The 17874-nt window shown below is 39.3% G+C and overlaps 1 protein-coding gene across 13 annotated transcripts in view; it reads left to right on the top strand.

Moving 5' to 3' along the window:
* Positions 1-17874, top strand: part of NFIA (nuclear factor I A) — a 597699-nt gene that overhangs the window by 412269 nt on the left and 167556 nt on the right. For 12 of the 13 annotated variants that reach the window (XM_001084362.5, XM_015140952.3, XM_015140938.3 and 9 more), the window contains one exon: positions 1545-1610. The exons of the other annotated variant lie outside the window; for it this stretch is intronic. In XM_001084362.5, the coding sequence (XP_001084362.2) occupies positions 1545-1610 (66 nt within the window). The remainder of the gene's footprint in view (positions 1-1544; positions 1611-17874) is intronic. 13 annotated transcript variants of the gene reach the window in all.

The raw sequence follows: 17874 nt of genomic DNA, 5'->3' as shown, positions 1-17874 counted from the left end.
TTTTTGTAGTTTATTCTGAAGGATTTCTCTAAAGGTTTTTGGCATGTAGTAATACATTTTGTTTGTGTCTTCTCTGCGGCAATTGTTACAGAACGATAAAAGCTGTCACTTTGCCAGACTCAAATAAAAATTCACTTTTTAGCATCTTCTGTTATTTAAACCTTTGAATCAACATAGAATTTTTGCTGTAGTCACCAGGTTAAGATTATCTGAAAATTTTAAAATAGATCTTTTCACTATAGCACTTATAATTAAAATCTTCGTTTGCTTAAAAGCAGGGAATCTTTTAAAGTAATAAATTAGCATTTCTAGACCTAAGGTCACTAGTAGTGCCACTTCTTTCTGCAGCATGTCCAAGAAAGAGAACGGTGATGCTATAACTCAGTTGCTATAGAAGTAATATTTTCTGTTTAATCACAGTTAAGTATCATGACCTTTTGACCTTACATTAAACTTGCAGAAATGTGGTCAAATTTCAGACAACTAATTCTAAACCTGTGAAGTCAAGGTGAAGTTAGGATTCAAGCTCTCCACAGATACAGAGATTTTGTTGAAAAACATTTTTTTGTTTGCTATTAAACAATGTTGTAAACGACTTCAAGTCTCAGACAACACTTTCTTTTTATATCAAAAACTTTCCACTTGAAACATTTTGCCTGTTTTTTCTCTCCTCTCCCCCAAAAATGTACCATAAATATGCTTGTTTCTAATTTTGTGAAATTCTTTTGATCTAAGTTAATTTTTATCTCATTTAAAAATTAAGTTACTTTGATTTTTAATTATTTCATTTAGAAATTAAGTTAATCGAATTCCTTTTATAGTTTGAAAGTATGATTATATTTTTTAAATTAAAAAATGTTTAATTCTATAAAGGTGTACAAAAATCTGTTTTTGCAAACACATCCTTGTAGGATCTCCCAAATGCATCAGTACAAGAAAAAAATCATTCTTATAAAGTAGGGGAAACTTGTACCTTCGGAAAGACTGCTTTGAGTTAAGCAGTTATTTCAAGAAAACGTGATGGAATATTAGGACTCTAGTATTTAATGGTGTTAGTCTGCGTAGTCTGTTGCTGGAATGTAGAGCTAAATATCAACAGAACTTGTTACTGTTGTTTGGGTTGCTTTTATATACCAGCTTCAAAATATGTTTTGACACTTTATTATGTTCTGAATCAAGCTTCAGATGTGTGTAATGAAGGATGAAGTCTTTATCAGACTCGAGTGTATAAATAGTGGAGAAGAGCAGTTTGGAAATGGTCTAAGAGAATGGTTGCTGAAGAGCTTCAAGTTGTGATCTGGCAAAAGCCAGTGCCACTGTAGGTGTCCGCAAACCGGAGTGTCCTCTCTAAAGGCACAGGTTGCTGCTGCGTTTCCCTGTCTTTCTTTTCTCTTTCCGTCCTTTCTTTTTTTCATGTCTCATGTCATTTCTGTAACGTTCCCATTCTTAGTTTATAGGTTGAACCTTTTGAGAAAGTCTGGCACCTCTGATCCACTTTCCCTTGCAGACCCTGTAATTTTTGGCTGTATTTTTATGTTTTTCAGATTCAAGTCAATCTGAAAGTCCCAGCCAGCCAAGTGACGCTGACATTAAGGACCAGCCAGAAAATGGTAAGTTTAGCTTGGGACTCTAGCTGCTGCTTTCAGAGTCCACAGCAGCCAGCAGGCCGACTAAGTGTGAGGATTTGGGGGCCTACCCTATAAGTAGCCCACGGTAGGAACGACTCCAGAGACTTGGAAAAACTTAAGTAGATTACTTTTAACAGGGCAACTTCTTGTTCTGTGGATCACCCCAGCAGCCTCAGGACCCCTGGCCCTAAACACTATTAGGGTGCCCATGAGAACCTGAATTCCCAAGAAAGTTGATTACCCAATTAAACTATGAGAAGTGGGGTTAATTTACCAAATCAGATTTTTTTAATAGCGTTAAGTGAGGAGTCATGGCTTTTTCATTTCATTTTAATTCTTTAATGTGGCAAATGCCCCGTGATCATCTTCACTAGTGATTTAAGATCATTCATTCACAAGCAGTTTTAAGCCTTTTGCGAGCTCAACACTTTGCCAATTCCTATAAGAAAAAAAAAAAAAATCTATGCTTTGAAGGATTTTTCTACTTTAAATTGTCTAAAATAAAATAGTGAGGATACAGGACAGCATCAAATTCCACAGCTGCATAAATATCTAAATTTTCTGTTGCAGATGCTTTATTAAAATAGAACACACAGTATATGTGAATATCATAGTATCTGGTAAAATGTGGAACTTGTGACAGGCACTACAAGTATGAAAAAGATTATCATGGGTTGGAATTTTATATTGAATAAAACTATCAGTTTCAATAAAAGCAGAGACATGAACTAGCAGTACCTAGTATACCAAACATTGTATTAGATACTTTCACAGACACCATCTCATAAAATTCAAAAATCTTCTTCTTTGCTGATAGCACCGAGGACTCTGGTGGAATGCTTTACCTTGAAGGGCCTGTGGGGAGAATATGCCACTGTGATTAAAAGCTCAGGCTGTGGGCTGGGTGTGGTGGCTCACACCTGTAATCCCAGCACTTTGGGAGGCTGAGCTGGGCAGATCACAAGGTCAGGAGTTCAAGACCAGCCTGGCCAACATGGTGAAGCACTGTCTCTACTAAAAATGGAAAAATTAGCCGTGCGTGGTGGCACATGCCTGTAATCCCAGCTACTTGGGAGGCTTAGGCAGGAGAATTGCTTGAACCTGGGAGGCGGAGGTTGCAGTGAGCCGAGATTGCGCCATTGCACTCCAGCTCTGGGCAACAGAGCAGGACTCCATCTCCGGGTTGCGGGGGGAAGCTCAGGCTGTGACTTGCCTCTGCTATTTCTTCTTACCTGTGTGATACTGAATAGGTTATTTAACCTCTCAGATTTATTCCTCTAAAACAGGATAGTAATATTACCTGCTTGTGGAAGAGTTAAGTAAGATAATATGTGTAATATGCTCATCATAGTATCTCTGATAGAGTTTATGCTTTAAAAATGTCAGCTGTGGTTCATTATGACTTTTATTATTTTTCTTGTCAATATATTATTTTTCTTGTCAATTATTTTTCTTGTCAAGAGTTAAGTAAGATAATATGTGTAATATGCCCATCATAGTATCTCTGATAGAGTTTATGCTTTAAAAATGTCAGCTGTGGTTCATTATGACTTTTATTATTTTTCTTGTCAATTTTTCTTTTCTTGTAATATGCTCATCATAGTATCTCTGATAGAGTTTATGCTTTAAAAATGTCAGCTGTGGTTCATTATGACTTTTATTATTTTTCTTGTCAATATAATTCTACCATACTTTGTTTTTCACCCACTTTGAATGACCCCATTGCTTGAGTCTCTTCCTTTTGTTATTCTGTACATTGTTCCATGTTGATCTCCATCCAATCTTTGGAAAAGATAGGTAAACGGAATTATGTTGGTATTGTGGGGTGAAGGATCAAGATTACCACATTAGATATCCTATCACTCATTTTTCCGAATATGTTTCATTTCCTACCCATGAGAAATTTGATTACATTGCTGGCTTCTAGCATTAAATAGGGACTGCCTGGCAATTCCTCTCCTCATCCTGGTATTTTGGTGATATTTTCTTTATCAAAGTTGTCTTTTTAAAGCAGGCAGTAAAAAAAAAAAAAAAAAGAGAACTCTGGAGGTTTGTTTTTAGTGTCATATACGCTACATCTTATTTTTTGTTGACATTTTAAAGAGTGGTATTTATAGACTAGTTTCATTCTTTATTTTCCACTTGACTCGCAGGTGATGCTTTCAAAGTTTCACTTTTTTCTACATATTGTATTTGTGCATAATCTCCCTAAAGATGTCTCCAGAGGTATAATTTTATTTTCATCTTCAAAAATGTGTGGACTGTACGGGTGTGTAGTTCGCGTATTTAGGTCTGGCCGCCCCTCTAGCATGCCTGCGATTCATCTGTCTTCATAAAATGGCCAACAAGCTGTTCACATGCAAATATAAATTGAGAGCATGAGAGGCCTGGCATGCCTTTCTGGAGCTGCCTGCAATCCCAATATTGTGTGTTTCCCATTCCAGAAAGCAACCAGGATTGAGCCTGGATTTTTCGGCCAAAGGCAGAGAGATACTAGCCAAGTTCACTTTTAACCTCAGATCACTTGATGCTACCTCAAGGATTTACACTGTCATTTTGCAGAAATCGTGTGAGTTCAAAGAAAGAAAGTATTAATATCGAGGAGATAAAGTAATAAATTCCTGTCTTTCAGTTTTCTGTTTGTTTCAAAGAAAAAGTAGTAGAAGCTGGTTTATCTTAGCCCTAGTTGAAGAATTATCAGCCTACTCAATTTGCTGCCTCTTGTCAGTCTCAGATGAAGTTAGTGGAGGAAAAATGATTTTCCTCTCTTCCTTAAAGACATCTAATCCCAAAAGGAATAAATGAAGATTCAGGGCTTGGTATTGACACGCATTAGATAAGGTTCCACTCTCTGGTGTTGCGTTGATCAAGAGAATGTTTCCTCTTCTTCATTACCTCAGGATATGAAGATGAATTCCTGAGAGGTTCTTGTGTGTTTTGTTTGTGTTTTGAAAGAGGGAACTCTCATAGGTGTATCAACAAAGCTCTAAGACATTTTGGAAGATGTAACAGACTTGATTCTTCAAATAAAATGGGAACTCGTTACTTCACATAGATGTGTGTGTGTGTGTGTGTGTGTGTTTGTATATATGGGAAGGAAAATAATTTTTTTTTTACCCTAGCTCTTGAGAAAGGTAATGGGAAACGAATGGTATTTCCCTACTAAACCATGGAGAATGAATAGACAAATGGTAATACACTGTTTCATCCCAAATCGTAAACTGGGCCATGTAACTTTACCTAAAGTGGATGCAGCTGTTTCTTCCCTGGCCAACTAGTCTGTTTTTTTCTGTGGAATTTTTGCTTTCTTTTCTTGTACTCCCTTAAGACTCAACTGTAAAAGAAAACAAATCTTTGCCCAATTAGAGCATTAGATGGGAATTTTGAAGGAATTATCTGAAGCCCAGAGATAAAATATCAGAGTCTCTGAAACTCAAAATTGGTATAGTATAATGGGTAAAAACTCTGCTTCTGGAGTCAAAAGACCTGAGTTCAAATTAAGTAATAGCTGAGCGACTGAGTAAGGTACATGCCAATCTCAGCTTTCTTACCAATAAAATAGAAATACCAAAAGGAGGCCAGGTGCAATGGCTTACACCTGTAATCCCAGTACTCTGGGAGGTCGAGGTGGGTGGATCACTTGAGGTCAGGAGTTCGAAACCAGCGTGGCCAACATGGTGCCTATCTCTACTAAAAATACAAAAATTAGCCAGACATAGTGGCACATGCCTGTAATCCCACTACTCGGGAGGCTGAGGCAAGAGACTGTCTTGAATCCAGGCAGCAGAGGTTGCAGTGAGCCAAGATGGTGCCACTTCATCCAGCCTGGGTGACAGAGCAAGACTCCATCTCAAAAAAAGAAAAGAAAAGAAATACTAAAAGGACGTATCTCATGAGTGTTAAACTGAGAATATGCATACAAAATAGCATTCTGCCTGGTTCACAGTAAGGACTCAAAGGAAGGTTATCATTACTACCTTCCAGTTAAAGCTTGTCATGTTTACAACGAGTACGTATATCCAAGAGGTCCAAAGCTGGGAGCCTTCGAGTGGAAGGGGATGGCGTCAGAAATATACCAAGACTTTTAGAGACATCTTTTGTGGGTACTTACCCTGCTCTGAAATGTCAGACATAGTTCCCAAATCCCCACAATCCCCATGGTGCCACGTCTGTCTTCCCATTTTGTTTTATCCTGACAATCTGTTCATCTCCCATGAGTTTGAGAACCAGGGAATTGCAAAAAGGATTCAGAGTTGCTGGAACCTTCAGAATGAGTGCTCAAGAAGGTGATTCTGGAAAGAAGAGACTCCTCCTAGATGTCTTTAATTTTAGCTGAGTTTTTCCTTGGCACAAACCAAATAGAATCTGGCTTATTAAAAACTATAAGCTGATGAAGGGTAGGATTTATGACAAATTCCTTTTTAAAAAGATCCTTCACAGTACCTAGATCTGTGCCTTGAACTTAGTGGGTACCTAGTACTTATTTGCTTAATGAATAAAATTAATAAGTAGATGAATATATTGTCATTACTTCCAAATATTTTTGGAGTATCTGTTCACTGTTGATTTACCTAGAGATTTTAAGAAAAAAACAACAAAACAAAACGCTCTGGGGAAGCTGAAAACCTAATTTGGGTATGGGGGAAGGCTGTGCTCAGACACATGGACAGAGATTAACAGATGTAACTAGTAGGTCTAGGAAACCAAAACTGAGGGCTAGGTACTAATGGGAATAGGACATCAAGTTGTCCCTCTCCACTTCCTGCCCGCCCCCACCCCCACTTCAATGAGCAGGTGTGGTCAGATGTTTGAAATATCACCATTTCAGTTTATGCATGATGCTTGATTACCATAGGGAATGCAGTTCAGACAAAGTTCCCAGCTCTGATTGGTATCATTTAATCCTTTGGTGTATCACTGAATCTGGATTTTCCAGAGCTCCTGAAGGTTTTAAGCCTCATTTGTTGGACTTTTGACTTAGAACATCTATTTAAACAACCTTTGTGAACTCCCCTGATACACTCTGGTTACTTTAAACATATTTATGGGACAGAGCATTTGAAGTGCCTGCCTGATATTTACAGGGCCTGTGAACAGTCCTCCAAGCTTGCATTCTGTGGTGCATCAGGTCAGTCATTAATGAGGGTAAAGCTCATGTGATAGCCTTCTTATTTAATTCAAGGCACGCTTCTGTAGGGCTGCACTGAGTCAGTGTCTGAGGCAACAGTATTGGCCAACGTTGGCACTCTGAAAACACACCCCCACTGGCTCTCACTGTTATCCGTGAAAGCACCTTTAACTAAAAAAAGAAAATGTGGGACTCCCTTACCAGAAAGAAAGGCTATCTTCACCTGGTTATCTTTCCCTTCTATTTGCTATTTCTCATCACCTGCACAGCCTGCTAGTAATAACTTTATCTTAGTGGTTTTTAAAATGTGATATTTATAACAAGAAATCAGAGTTGGTATTTAGATGATTTCATTTAGGTTTAATCATGTTTGTTCCTCCTCATTTATCTGGTAGTTGCACATATGTTGGTGGCATCAACCCTCAGATGGGTCTTTGCAATCAGTGGAAGCCCATTAATCATGATGCTTGCCCCAGATTTTGAAAATTTCCAGCTCTACCTGCCAATTTGAAAATTACCCTGGAGTATTGGTAGAATCTAGCTTTCATGTTCACCATCTTCATTTGTGTCGTTCGCATCCTGAATTGTTAAAAGAGGTGTCATTGTTAAATGTTGCTAGGTGAACAAGGAATGTACTTCTTTTCATCCACAATTGTTGGTATTTCATGCATTATTATTTAACTCATTGAATTTTTAATGTTTATGAAATAAGTTTTAATGCTACTGACTTCCCGACTTAAGATTTATGTGTAGGGCCGGCCACAGTGGCTTACACCTGTAATCTCAGCACTTTGGGAGGCCAAGGCGGGTGGATCGCTTGAGGTAAGGAGTTCAAGACGAGCCTGGCCAACATGGTAAAACCCATTCCCTACTAAAAATACAAAAAAGAAAAACAAAAAATTAACTGGGCGTGGTGGCAGATTCCTGTAATCCTAGCTACTCAGGAGGCTAAGGCAGGAGAATCGTTTGAACCCAGGAGGCAGAGGTTGCAGTGAGCTGAGATCGCACCACTGCACTCCATCCTGGGTGACAGAATGAGACTCCATCTCAAAAAAAAAAAAAAAAAGATTTATGTGTAGGATTTACTTTGTAATTTGGGGCTGAGAAAAGAAACCTATAAATTTCTTTTTCTCTTTCTGATAAACATTTTTTATTTGACATTATTCTCTTTAAAAATTGTGGGCCTTCTTGTTTAATGTTTTAAATTGTTTTTACTACCTCCTCACATGTATAGTAGATATATTACAATGTTATATTGCAATATTTATATCTAGTGGGAAGGCAAAATAAAATTGATAATTCAAAACTGCAAAAATGGTCACTGCTGGATGGACTGCTTGTTTTAGGAACTGTTTTGATTAATGTGTCATTTAGTTGGGTGATTTAAAAAATTTTGGAGGCAATACAACCTTACAGTTTATGTTTTACTGGGAAAAAAGGAGCATTCTAGCACCATTGACTTGTAAATGCAATTTATCAATATTTCATAATTTGCATGACTTTCTTTTACAATTACCTAGCAACAGTTCTTCTCTGCAGTGTTCTTTCAAAAAACCCCGCAGGGACAGACACAGTAGAGTGACCACCAAAATAGCAGCAATAACAGTTATGATCAATATTCTAAAATATGTAAAGGTCCCAACTCAGGGAGACATTAAAACCTAAATGCCTTCTGGTTTCCAGATCTGTATAATTAAATTCTGACTGATGAATTTTCAGCAATGCAATGGAGCTAGTCTCTCTTCTTTAAGAGACTAGGGAACTAGAATTTGGTTTCATCTGAAATTTCAGTCTGAAACTAGGTGAATTTTGCTTTCTTAAGTATGGTTAGCAGGTGTGACCCATCATTGTTTGCAAACGCTCCTTAGAAATGCCTCCAGACAAAGGAAATTCCTGAGTCTTGCTCTGTGAAAGATGAGGTGCCATCCTAGGCTGGGGGCTTCCCCAAGTGCATGGCGCACTGGAAGCTGCAGAGCTTAAGCCACAGGATCCAGTGTACTTAAGGCGCCTTTTCAACTGAAAAATGGGGGGTGTGGGGGGAGATTTGTAGCCATTTTAAAGTGTCTTATCCTCACACATTATGGGTGTTTTATTGTCTACACGCAGAGAATAACTAGCTGAACAGACTTTAGGTTAGTTGGCTAGTAGCCAAAATAGGAAATGTTTTAGATCCTATTCCCCTGATTTTCAAGTTCTAAAATGGACTGACTGGGTGGTCTGTTTCAGACATCTTCCCCTCCCTGCTCCCCCCACCTCCAACCCTTCACACACAAAGAGTTACACAGGAAAGAAGAAAAAAAAGGGATTTCTTTCTGGTCCTCAAATTCATTTGTGCCTGTGACTCTTGTCCCAGGAGAGACCCAGGAGTGCCCATTGAATGTAACATTCCAAGTAGAAAAGCATTTTAACGTGTGTATTTAGAATGTGTCTGGAATTGTGTAAATATATACATAGATCTAGATTCTAAAAATATGAAGCAATACAATTTATGCAGTATCTGAATTGGGCTCAAAAAGGAAATCAAATGAGAAGCCGTCATCAAATCACAGTGCGGTAGAAGGTGCACCTGGTGTTTGGCTACAGCTCCATCTGCCATTGCTCTGTTTTCCCTGTGATCTAAGCCTGGAACTAGTGTGACAGGACCCTTTGACAGAGATATCCTTAGAAGGACCACTTCTAATGGCCACTTTCCATACCTCCCCATCAATTAAAAACCAGTGTGGTGAAAGATCAGGGGGGCGAGCTGGGGTCAGGAATTGGGTATGAGCTTTCCATGCCACAAATAATAGGGTCACTTCTGATTTTAAATGGGAATGTGAATTTGTTGTTTTTCAGCCTGTCATTATTTTTTGGAAGGAATTACCTATTTGTGGATAATATTAGTAAACTGAATGTAATATAAATAATGTATTTGGGGATTTGGAGTCACTAATCCAGATTGATTAGTTGCCTGCTAGAAAAAATTCATGTGGCCACAAGGATTTTTGGCACCTTTTCTCCCTGCAGCTTCCTCATTCTTTTTCTCTTCTTCAGGTTTTACAGAGCTCCGGGCAACTCTTTTCCCCCTGGCATTAGTTTGTCGTTAAGGAAATCTACTGGGATATCTCAAATAGGGATGGAGGGGAGGGGGTACTATTTGCTGCAGATTACTCTGCCCCATCTCAGTTGTGAATTTCTATACTTGGTTGATTTTAACCCAAAGGGAACCAGGGAGTCTCATATGGCTTATCCACAGGCATCATATGGTGAATATCCAAAAAGAGAAATGTAAGGATATTGTGGCAGGGCTCAGCAAAATAGGAATAGCTTTCCAACAATCTCTCCACGAAAGAAAGTCAGTGTTTGCTTAGATCTCTGTAGGTATTTTACAACCAGAGAGCTTCTCAGCCAGTAGCACCTGTAAACTCAGAGATGAACAAGAAGGCAAATCACAGCTTCTGAACAGGTCAAATTAGCAAAAGAGACTTGCCATTAAAAGCCTGACACTGAGCATCTGTTAAGGGAAAATCAGTTGTCCAAGTCACTTAAAGACTTGTACCTCAGTTTTCTCATAAGTAATTTAACAGATTGTTCTTAAGAATTTCTGGATAGGCCGGGTGCGATGGCTCACACCTGTAATCCCAACACTTTGGGAGGCTGAGGCGGGCAGATCACCAGGTCAGGAGATTGAGACCATCCTGGCTAACGTGGTGAAACCCTGTCTCTACTAAAAAAAAAAAAAAAATACAAAAAAATTAGCTGGGCATGGTGGTGGGCGCCTGTAGTCCCAGCTACTCGGGAGGCTGAGGCAAGAGAATGGCGTGAACCCAGGAGGTGGGGCTTGCAGTGAGCCAAGATCGCGCCACTGCACTCCAGCCTGGGCGACAGAGCAAGACTCCGTCTCAAAAAAAAAAAAAAAAAAAAGGTATTGCTGGATATATTTGTGCTAGCTATTGCATATTTGCATATGTTAAGGGAGTACAGAGATAGAGCAGACATCCTGCTCTTGAGAACCTGACAGTCTAGTAAAAGGGAAAAGATACCATTTGTTCATTCATTCATTCAACACTCTAAGAATCAGGCATGTTCTAGGCATCACACTGAGCAAAACAGAAAATCCTGCTCTTAATTGAGCTTACCTTCTTGGGGAAGGAGACAGTCAACTGGTTAATACACATGTCACATGCCGAGTGGCATCAAACATTATAAAACAAACTAAGGCAATATAAGGGATTAAAGAAGGGAGGTTATGGGTACTGTCTTATAAAGGGTGGTAAAGGAAGGTCTTTCTGATGTGTTGACATTGAGTTAAGTCCTAATGAAGTCAAAGAAGTGAATTATGCAGATATTAGGGACTTTTATTCTAATAAGAGGGAACGTTAAATACAACAGCCCTGAGACATGCTGGAAGAACACTAAGGGGGTTGGTGTCGCTTGAAGAGTACAAACAAGGGAGAGAATAGTTGGAGATGAGTAGCAGGAAGGCAAATCATATTGGATCTTGTAAACCAAGGAAAAGATACGGCACATCCTTGAAAACCCATCCTCTGGAAGAATGCACATATGAGTCCATTCATTTCTCAAAACAGTAGATATGTCCTGAGCCCCTACACTGTGATAGTCACTGTTCTAGATACTGAGTTTTCAATGGGAAGCAAAGTAGACAGAGTTTAGTGTGGAGTTGTACACAAAGGCCTAATTCATAGCATTGTTAAGGAATGAGACTCTTTGATTTGTCATGGCAATATCTTTTAGTACCTCCAAAGGTTTTCCCTCATGCATGTATTACTAAAAGCCAAGTTACTTGCATGGAATAATATTTGGTTTCACATACCCAATTGTGTAAACAATTATTTTTCAAAAGGGAGGTCTAAATCTGTGGAGTTTCAGCTTAACCCTGCTCTTGTGACCCCATTAGATTATAACCCCCATGTCTCACATATATTCACCATGAAGGTGGATATTGTTCCTTAGTAGTTGCCAGATGTAGCACAATGGTGGCTCACGCCTGTAATCCCAGCACTTTGGGAGGCCGAGGCAGGTAGATCAATTGTGGCCACGAGTTTGAGACCAGCCTGGGCAACATGGCAGAACCCCATCGCTACTAAAAATACAAAAATTAGCTGAGCATAGTGGTGCGTACCTGTAATCCCAGCTACTCGGGAAGCCGAGGCAGGAGAATAGCTTGAAACCAGGAGGAGAAGGTTGCAGGAAGCCGAGATAGCACCACTGTACCCCAGCCTGGGCAACAGAGCAAGACTCTTGTCACCACACCCCTCCAAGACTGTCACCCACACCCCTCCGCCCCCGCAAGAAGAAAAAAACCAAGATGCCAAGTTAAATTTGAATTTCAGATAAACAATGAATAATTTTTTAGTATTGCATGAAATATACAAACAAAGTATTCATTGTTTATCTAGACCAAGTTTTGTATTTTATCTGGCAACCAGTTGTAATTCTCCACATACTCCTGTAGAGGTTACATAGGCAATAGTAACAGCAGTGTATGAGAAGGTTTGATTAGTCTGCAATGATTTCACTGATCACAAAAGGCCAAACCACTGGAATTTCACCCACTGAAAATGAAATCTGGGAAGAGTACTACAAAGTTCTAGTGACTTGGCTGCTTAAATTCCATTCCTCCCGCATCTGCTGGTACCTAGCCCAGTAGTTTTCTTGGAACAATAAACCACTTGTGAGGCACAGTCAATAGGTACAATATAATAGTTGAGAGCCACTCAGCCTATGAAAGTGAGTGTATAAGTTTAATTAGTCGTATATTAATTGAGTTAGCCACTGGGACACTATGTGAGCACATACATCCAGTCACTGACAGACCATTTACTCATGCAAGATGATGAAAACAGGAAATCAGTCAAATAATAGAGCATTTGGAATTCGCATATTCAAAGGTGAAGTAGAGAAATGGCATTTCTGATAAACTTGAAAATAGAAGGGGCCATATTTTTTATGTGCAATATGGAATGATAAATGTATATGTTTTCATTTGTAATTGGGACAACTTTGCTAGGTATGACAAATCTTGTTTGAACATGTTAAAGAAATATAGTATAACCTTTGAATCCTCCTACTTTTAAAAAAAGAGTAATGTTCACAGATTCAAAGAAAACAATTTTCGAAATAGAGTTAAACTGTATTGGGCTTAGAGGCAGATAATAACAAAAATAATTATTTTTGGTGATAATAATCATAATAGTAGCTCACATTCATTGTGGACTTTCTGTGTGCCCTTATGTTAGTTTGCGTCCTCCAAGAATAATATGTCCTGATAGGATTAGATGTGCAAGAGATTTTATTGGGGCAATATCTATAAAATATAAAGGGGGACAGAGCAAGAATAGGTTGAGAGAACCTTTAGGCTGCAGTACAATTCTGCCAGGTGGGAAAGGAGGAGGGAAGAATGAGGGATTGGGTTGGAAGAATGCCAGAGCTCTCACTCCCATTGCCTAGGCTGGAGTGCAGTGGCATGATCACGGCTCACTGCAGCCTCAACCTCCCAGACTCAGGTGATGCTCCCACCTCAGCCTAACAAATAACTGAGACTACAGGCACACACTACCAAGCCCAGCTAATTTTTTGTATTTTTAGTAGAGACAAGGGTCTCACTATGTTGCCCAGGCTGGGTTCAAACTCCTGGGCTCGAGAGATCCACCTGCCTCAACCTCTCAAAGTGCTGGGATCACAGGTGTGAGCCACTGTGCCTGGAGTTAGCTTCTAAGTAAGTTTTGGCCATGCCAATGGAGAGTCCCTGAGCTTCAGTCCCCCGTTGGAAGAATTCTGTATTTTATAGGAATGGGTCTATGTTGGTATCCTCCCCCTCAGTTGTTGGCTGGAAACAGCCTGGAGGAAGTGTGGCCTTTAAGCAAATGTGGTGGTGAATTCAGAGGAGCAGCCCTGTTAGGCAACCATGTTCCTTCCAACAGGTGATCAGGGTGGCCCATTTTTACTCATGACCACCAGAGCCGTGCACTGTGCTGAGTTCTATATTCATGATCTTATATCATCTTATGGAGATAGGTGCTATTAGTGTGCCCATTTTACAGATTAGGAAACTGAGACACAAAGAATTTAAGTAGCTTGCCCACAGTCAAGAAGGCATAAGGGTATTCAAACTCACTGTAAGTCCAGAGTCTTAACTGCTTAACCATGACATTGTATTAGAGAAAGAATGGAATTCAAACTCTGGTTCTATAATGTATTGACTGTATAAATTTGAACAAGTTATTTAAACTCTTAGACTTTTATTTTCTAATGTATAAGGTGCGATGTCATCACCTTCCCAGGAAATGTGTTTTCGTTGCTGTTTTGTTCTGAGCACAAACAATGTTAGTTCCTTTTCCTTCCTCTTGTTTTGCTCTCATCTGGGATCGTCATCTCTTCCTTTATTTCTTATCTCATCTTCCCAGGTATCTGCCTCAGCCTTGTTCAGGCACCCACAGGCTTAACTATGTCCTCAGAACTAACAGGACTGTTTCTGTGTGGATTATATGTCTGGATGTAGATATGTGGAAAGTGCAGAGCACTTGCAGCAATCCATCATAGATAATAAAATGTAGCTCACCTTCTCTCTCATCCACCTCATTGCCTCATAGACATGAACCAGGTGCCAGGGGACACCTTGTTTTTAAGTTTTTGTTGTTGTTGTTGTTTTTTGACAAAATAACATTTTTATAGAAAAATTACATTCTTATTTTTTTATGAACACTCTTTGTTCTTTTTTTCTACAGTCTCAAGTATTATGAGTATATGGTACTTTAATAGATATTTTTAAGCAATAGACTAAATTTTCATTTGATTTTTCTGCTGGAGGTGGAGACTATAAAATGAGGTTAGTTGCAAGGTATTTATACCAGATGCCATTATGTTTGTTAGATGGCATAAAACAATTATGATTGCCAATAAATTTGAAAGTGTTTCACTTGCAAAAGATGTGGGAGTGTAGTTTTATTGAAAACATAAAATGTTTCTTTTCATTCCCCATTTTTTGTGCAGTACAATAGAAATTTGCGCCCCATTCCTTTCATTTTAGATTTCTGAATTATTTAAAAGAATTGGTTAATTCTCCATTTCAAGTGAGCAAGACAAAGTTCATTAGGATATCTGGTTCCTAGCAGGTCCCACATTCACAGATCATGTTAACTCCATAGAGAGGTTTATCTTCTTTTAAAATTGCAAACGCTGCCCAAACTGAAAGCTGAAGTTTAATGCATCATTACAGCTTTGAAGTCTAAGTAAGAGCGTAAACAATAGGAAGAAGGAAAACGAAGCACCTTGTTGTCCGAGCTTGAGCCAGTTCTAAAAGTAGCAGTGCAGAACGTCTGTGTCCTTTCAGTTCTAGTGGATTTGCAACACAATATCATGGAAGGCATGCAAGTAAACCTTACCGCATGCTCGAGGAGTAGTTACCAACTGGTGGTCCTTGAAGGGAGCCAGAGGAAACATCTTAAAAGAAATTATGCATTTTTCCCCTTAGATAAAGCTGCACTGGCGAAGATTTTTGCTTCTGACTTTATGCTTGTGAACTCCTGGGTTCTCATACTTACAGGGACTCCAGCAGTTATAGTTTGGATTCATTCAATGAAAGGTGGGGGAGTGATGAATTATCTATTACTTAGTAAAGATGGTAAATTAAATACTTTGAGAAGCTGGCCCTACGAGAGGAAATGATTACAAGTTGTCCTTAATGGTGAGAAGATACAGAAGCCTGTGCTGTAGACCACTGGTTAATAGCCTTTAACTTTCTCTTAGGGAAGACGAGGAAAGAAGAGAAAAGCAGGTGCTAGGAATAGCCAGTTGAGACTGGTTGTTGCAGGTGCTACCCGTCATCTCCATTAATGTACCCCTTTCCACTGTTCTTTGAGCAGATATTGTTGAATTCAGTTCTATCTGAACAGAATTGATAGGCTGATGTGGAAAGCAGATCAGAGTAGGAGACTCAGGTAGTACTTCTCTATGTAAATTGACTAGGAAATCATAACTTTGAAACAAAAGATTCTAACAAAGTTTCCTAGCTCAATCACATGTAAGTGTGTAGAACATTTGAATTTTGGGCTCTGATCTCTGTGGGTTTTTTTCTGTGCATTCGTAAGAGAGGCATGAAAATTGACTGGTCAAATAATACTATGTACTATAAACTTTAGATTGCTTGAATATGTTAATTTGATGTAATAATTCTAAGACATAGAGGATGAGGAAACTGAGGCTCGGAAGTTGAGGCACATGTTCATGATCAATAGCAAGTGAGTTCCTGCTTCATCTTTCCTGGGAGAACCTTGAGAATAAAGAGGGATAACGGATAGTGGTGTGCTTTGAAATGTTTTGTACTCAGCAGCTGTAATAACCTCAAATAATTTGTATTAGGTTTTCAATGTGTTGATTGTATGTTCTGTCCCCCTACCCCAGGGAAAGTGTAGACTTGAGGTCAGGGAATAACAATGGCATATGACATATAAGTATGGTGACATAATGTCATATGATACACTACATAATACAGGTATTATAGTGTTACATACATTATGGATTACATTATTGAGTAAATGTATTATGTATTATATTACAATGTGTAATCTCTAGTCCTTATAATCTATTAGGATTTTGACTGAACACCAGCCAATGAAAATAGTGAATGTCACAGTACGCTGAAAGTGAAGCCAGTGAGAGAGGGTCTGCAGAATCCCACATTTTCCTCAGGATACCTCGCAGACCATGGGTGACACATGACCACCTGACATTGGTACCAAGTGAGGGAGAATGCATTATTAGAAATAAACATTTTTTCAGCTGGGCGCGGTGGCTCAAGCCTGTAATCCCAGCACTTTGGGAGGCCGAGACGGGTGGATCACGAGGTCAGGAGATCGAGACCATCCTGGCTAACACGGTGAAACCCCATCTCTACTAAAAAATACAAAAAACTAGCCGGCCGAGGTGGCGGGGGCCTGTAGTCCCAGCTACTCGGGAGGCTGAGGCAGAAGAATGGCATGAACCTGGGAGGCGGAGCTTGCAGTGAGCTGAGATCCGGCCACTGCACTCCAGCCTGGGCGACAGAGCAAGACTCCGTCTCGAAAAAAAAAAAAAAAAAAAAGAATGAAGCATTTTTTCAAAAGACTTCTTATTTTTAAAAGATACAATATAAATATAAATGGAAGCTCCAGTGATTTCTTTGGGCACCCCTAATTTGTGTTTTGAGGAGACCACTATTCTAGACTATGTGCTCCCTGAGGGCAGAAACTAGTGTTTGTATTATATTCCAAACATAATGTCTGGCACTCAATAAATATTTTAGGGTGAGTGAATGAGTAAATGGGTAAGTGAGTGAATCTTGTCTTCAGGAGTTTAAGTCTTTTAAGGGGAAAGTAATACATGATCACAGGTTATTCCCCTCCTTCCAGTTGATCTTAATTGTACATGTATTTATTAATATATAATCCCTGTGCCAGGCAGTGGGCATAGCCACATAAATGAGATACCAACCCCATGCTCCTTGAGTACATACTCTAGCAAGGGATACAGATATTTAGGCATAAATATGATTGCGTAAAATGTGATTGTGATCTCCTAAAGTTATTTGGATGGTGTTTGGGGCACATGGTGGAGGTACAAGTGATAAAGGCGCTAGGCAAGAAGCGACAAAAGTAAAGTTAGAAGTGTTCAGCGAAGAGCTTGTTCGGTATTTGACCTCAATGCTGAAGTGTATACATGTTCCTAGATGTTACTTAGGGCTTTCTTGCTCCTTAAAATCAGCTCAAACCCACCATTCCACAACCTGAGGACATCTAAAGCCTATCCCAGGATTTCTGTGCATTTCTGGGGATGCTTACAGCAAAAGTTCTCTTCTAACTGTCAGTTCCTGCACCTGCTGAGTTAGTTTACTTTATACATCTTCCCCCAAGCCATACAATGCTCTTTTCCATGTCCTGTGCCCATATGCTGGGTTGAGCACCTTCTCTATATTTCTGTCTGATGTACCTATAGAAATTATGTGTACAGCTGGCTTTGGTGAAGTTGTAGGAGGGCAAGTTTGGGCACTTCGGTGGTGTCTAAGAACATACTAACCGCATCACATTGATTTTAAACAATTCTGTTTTTAAGAGCACTTAGGTCACTCTGCCGTGTTACCAT

Source organism: Macaca mulatta, chromosome 1 (assembly GCF_049350105.2).
Source record: "Macaca mulatta isolate MMU2019108-1 chromosome 1, T2T-MMU8v2.0, whole genome shotgun sequence".
Lineage (NCBI taxonomy): Eukaryota > Metazoa > Chordata > Mammalia > Primates > Cercopithecidae > Macaca > Macaca mulatta.
This window is presented reverse-complemented; position numbering and strand designations above follow the sequence as displayed.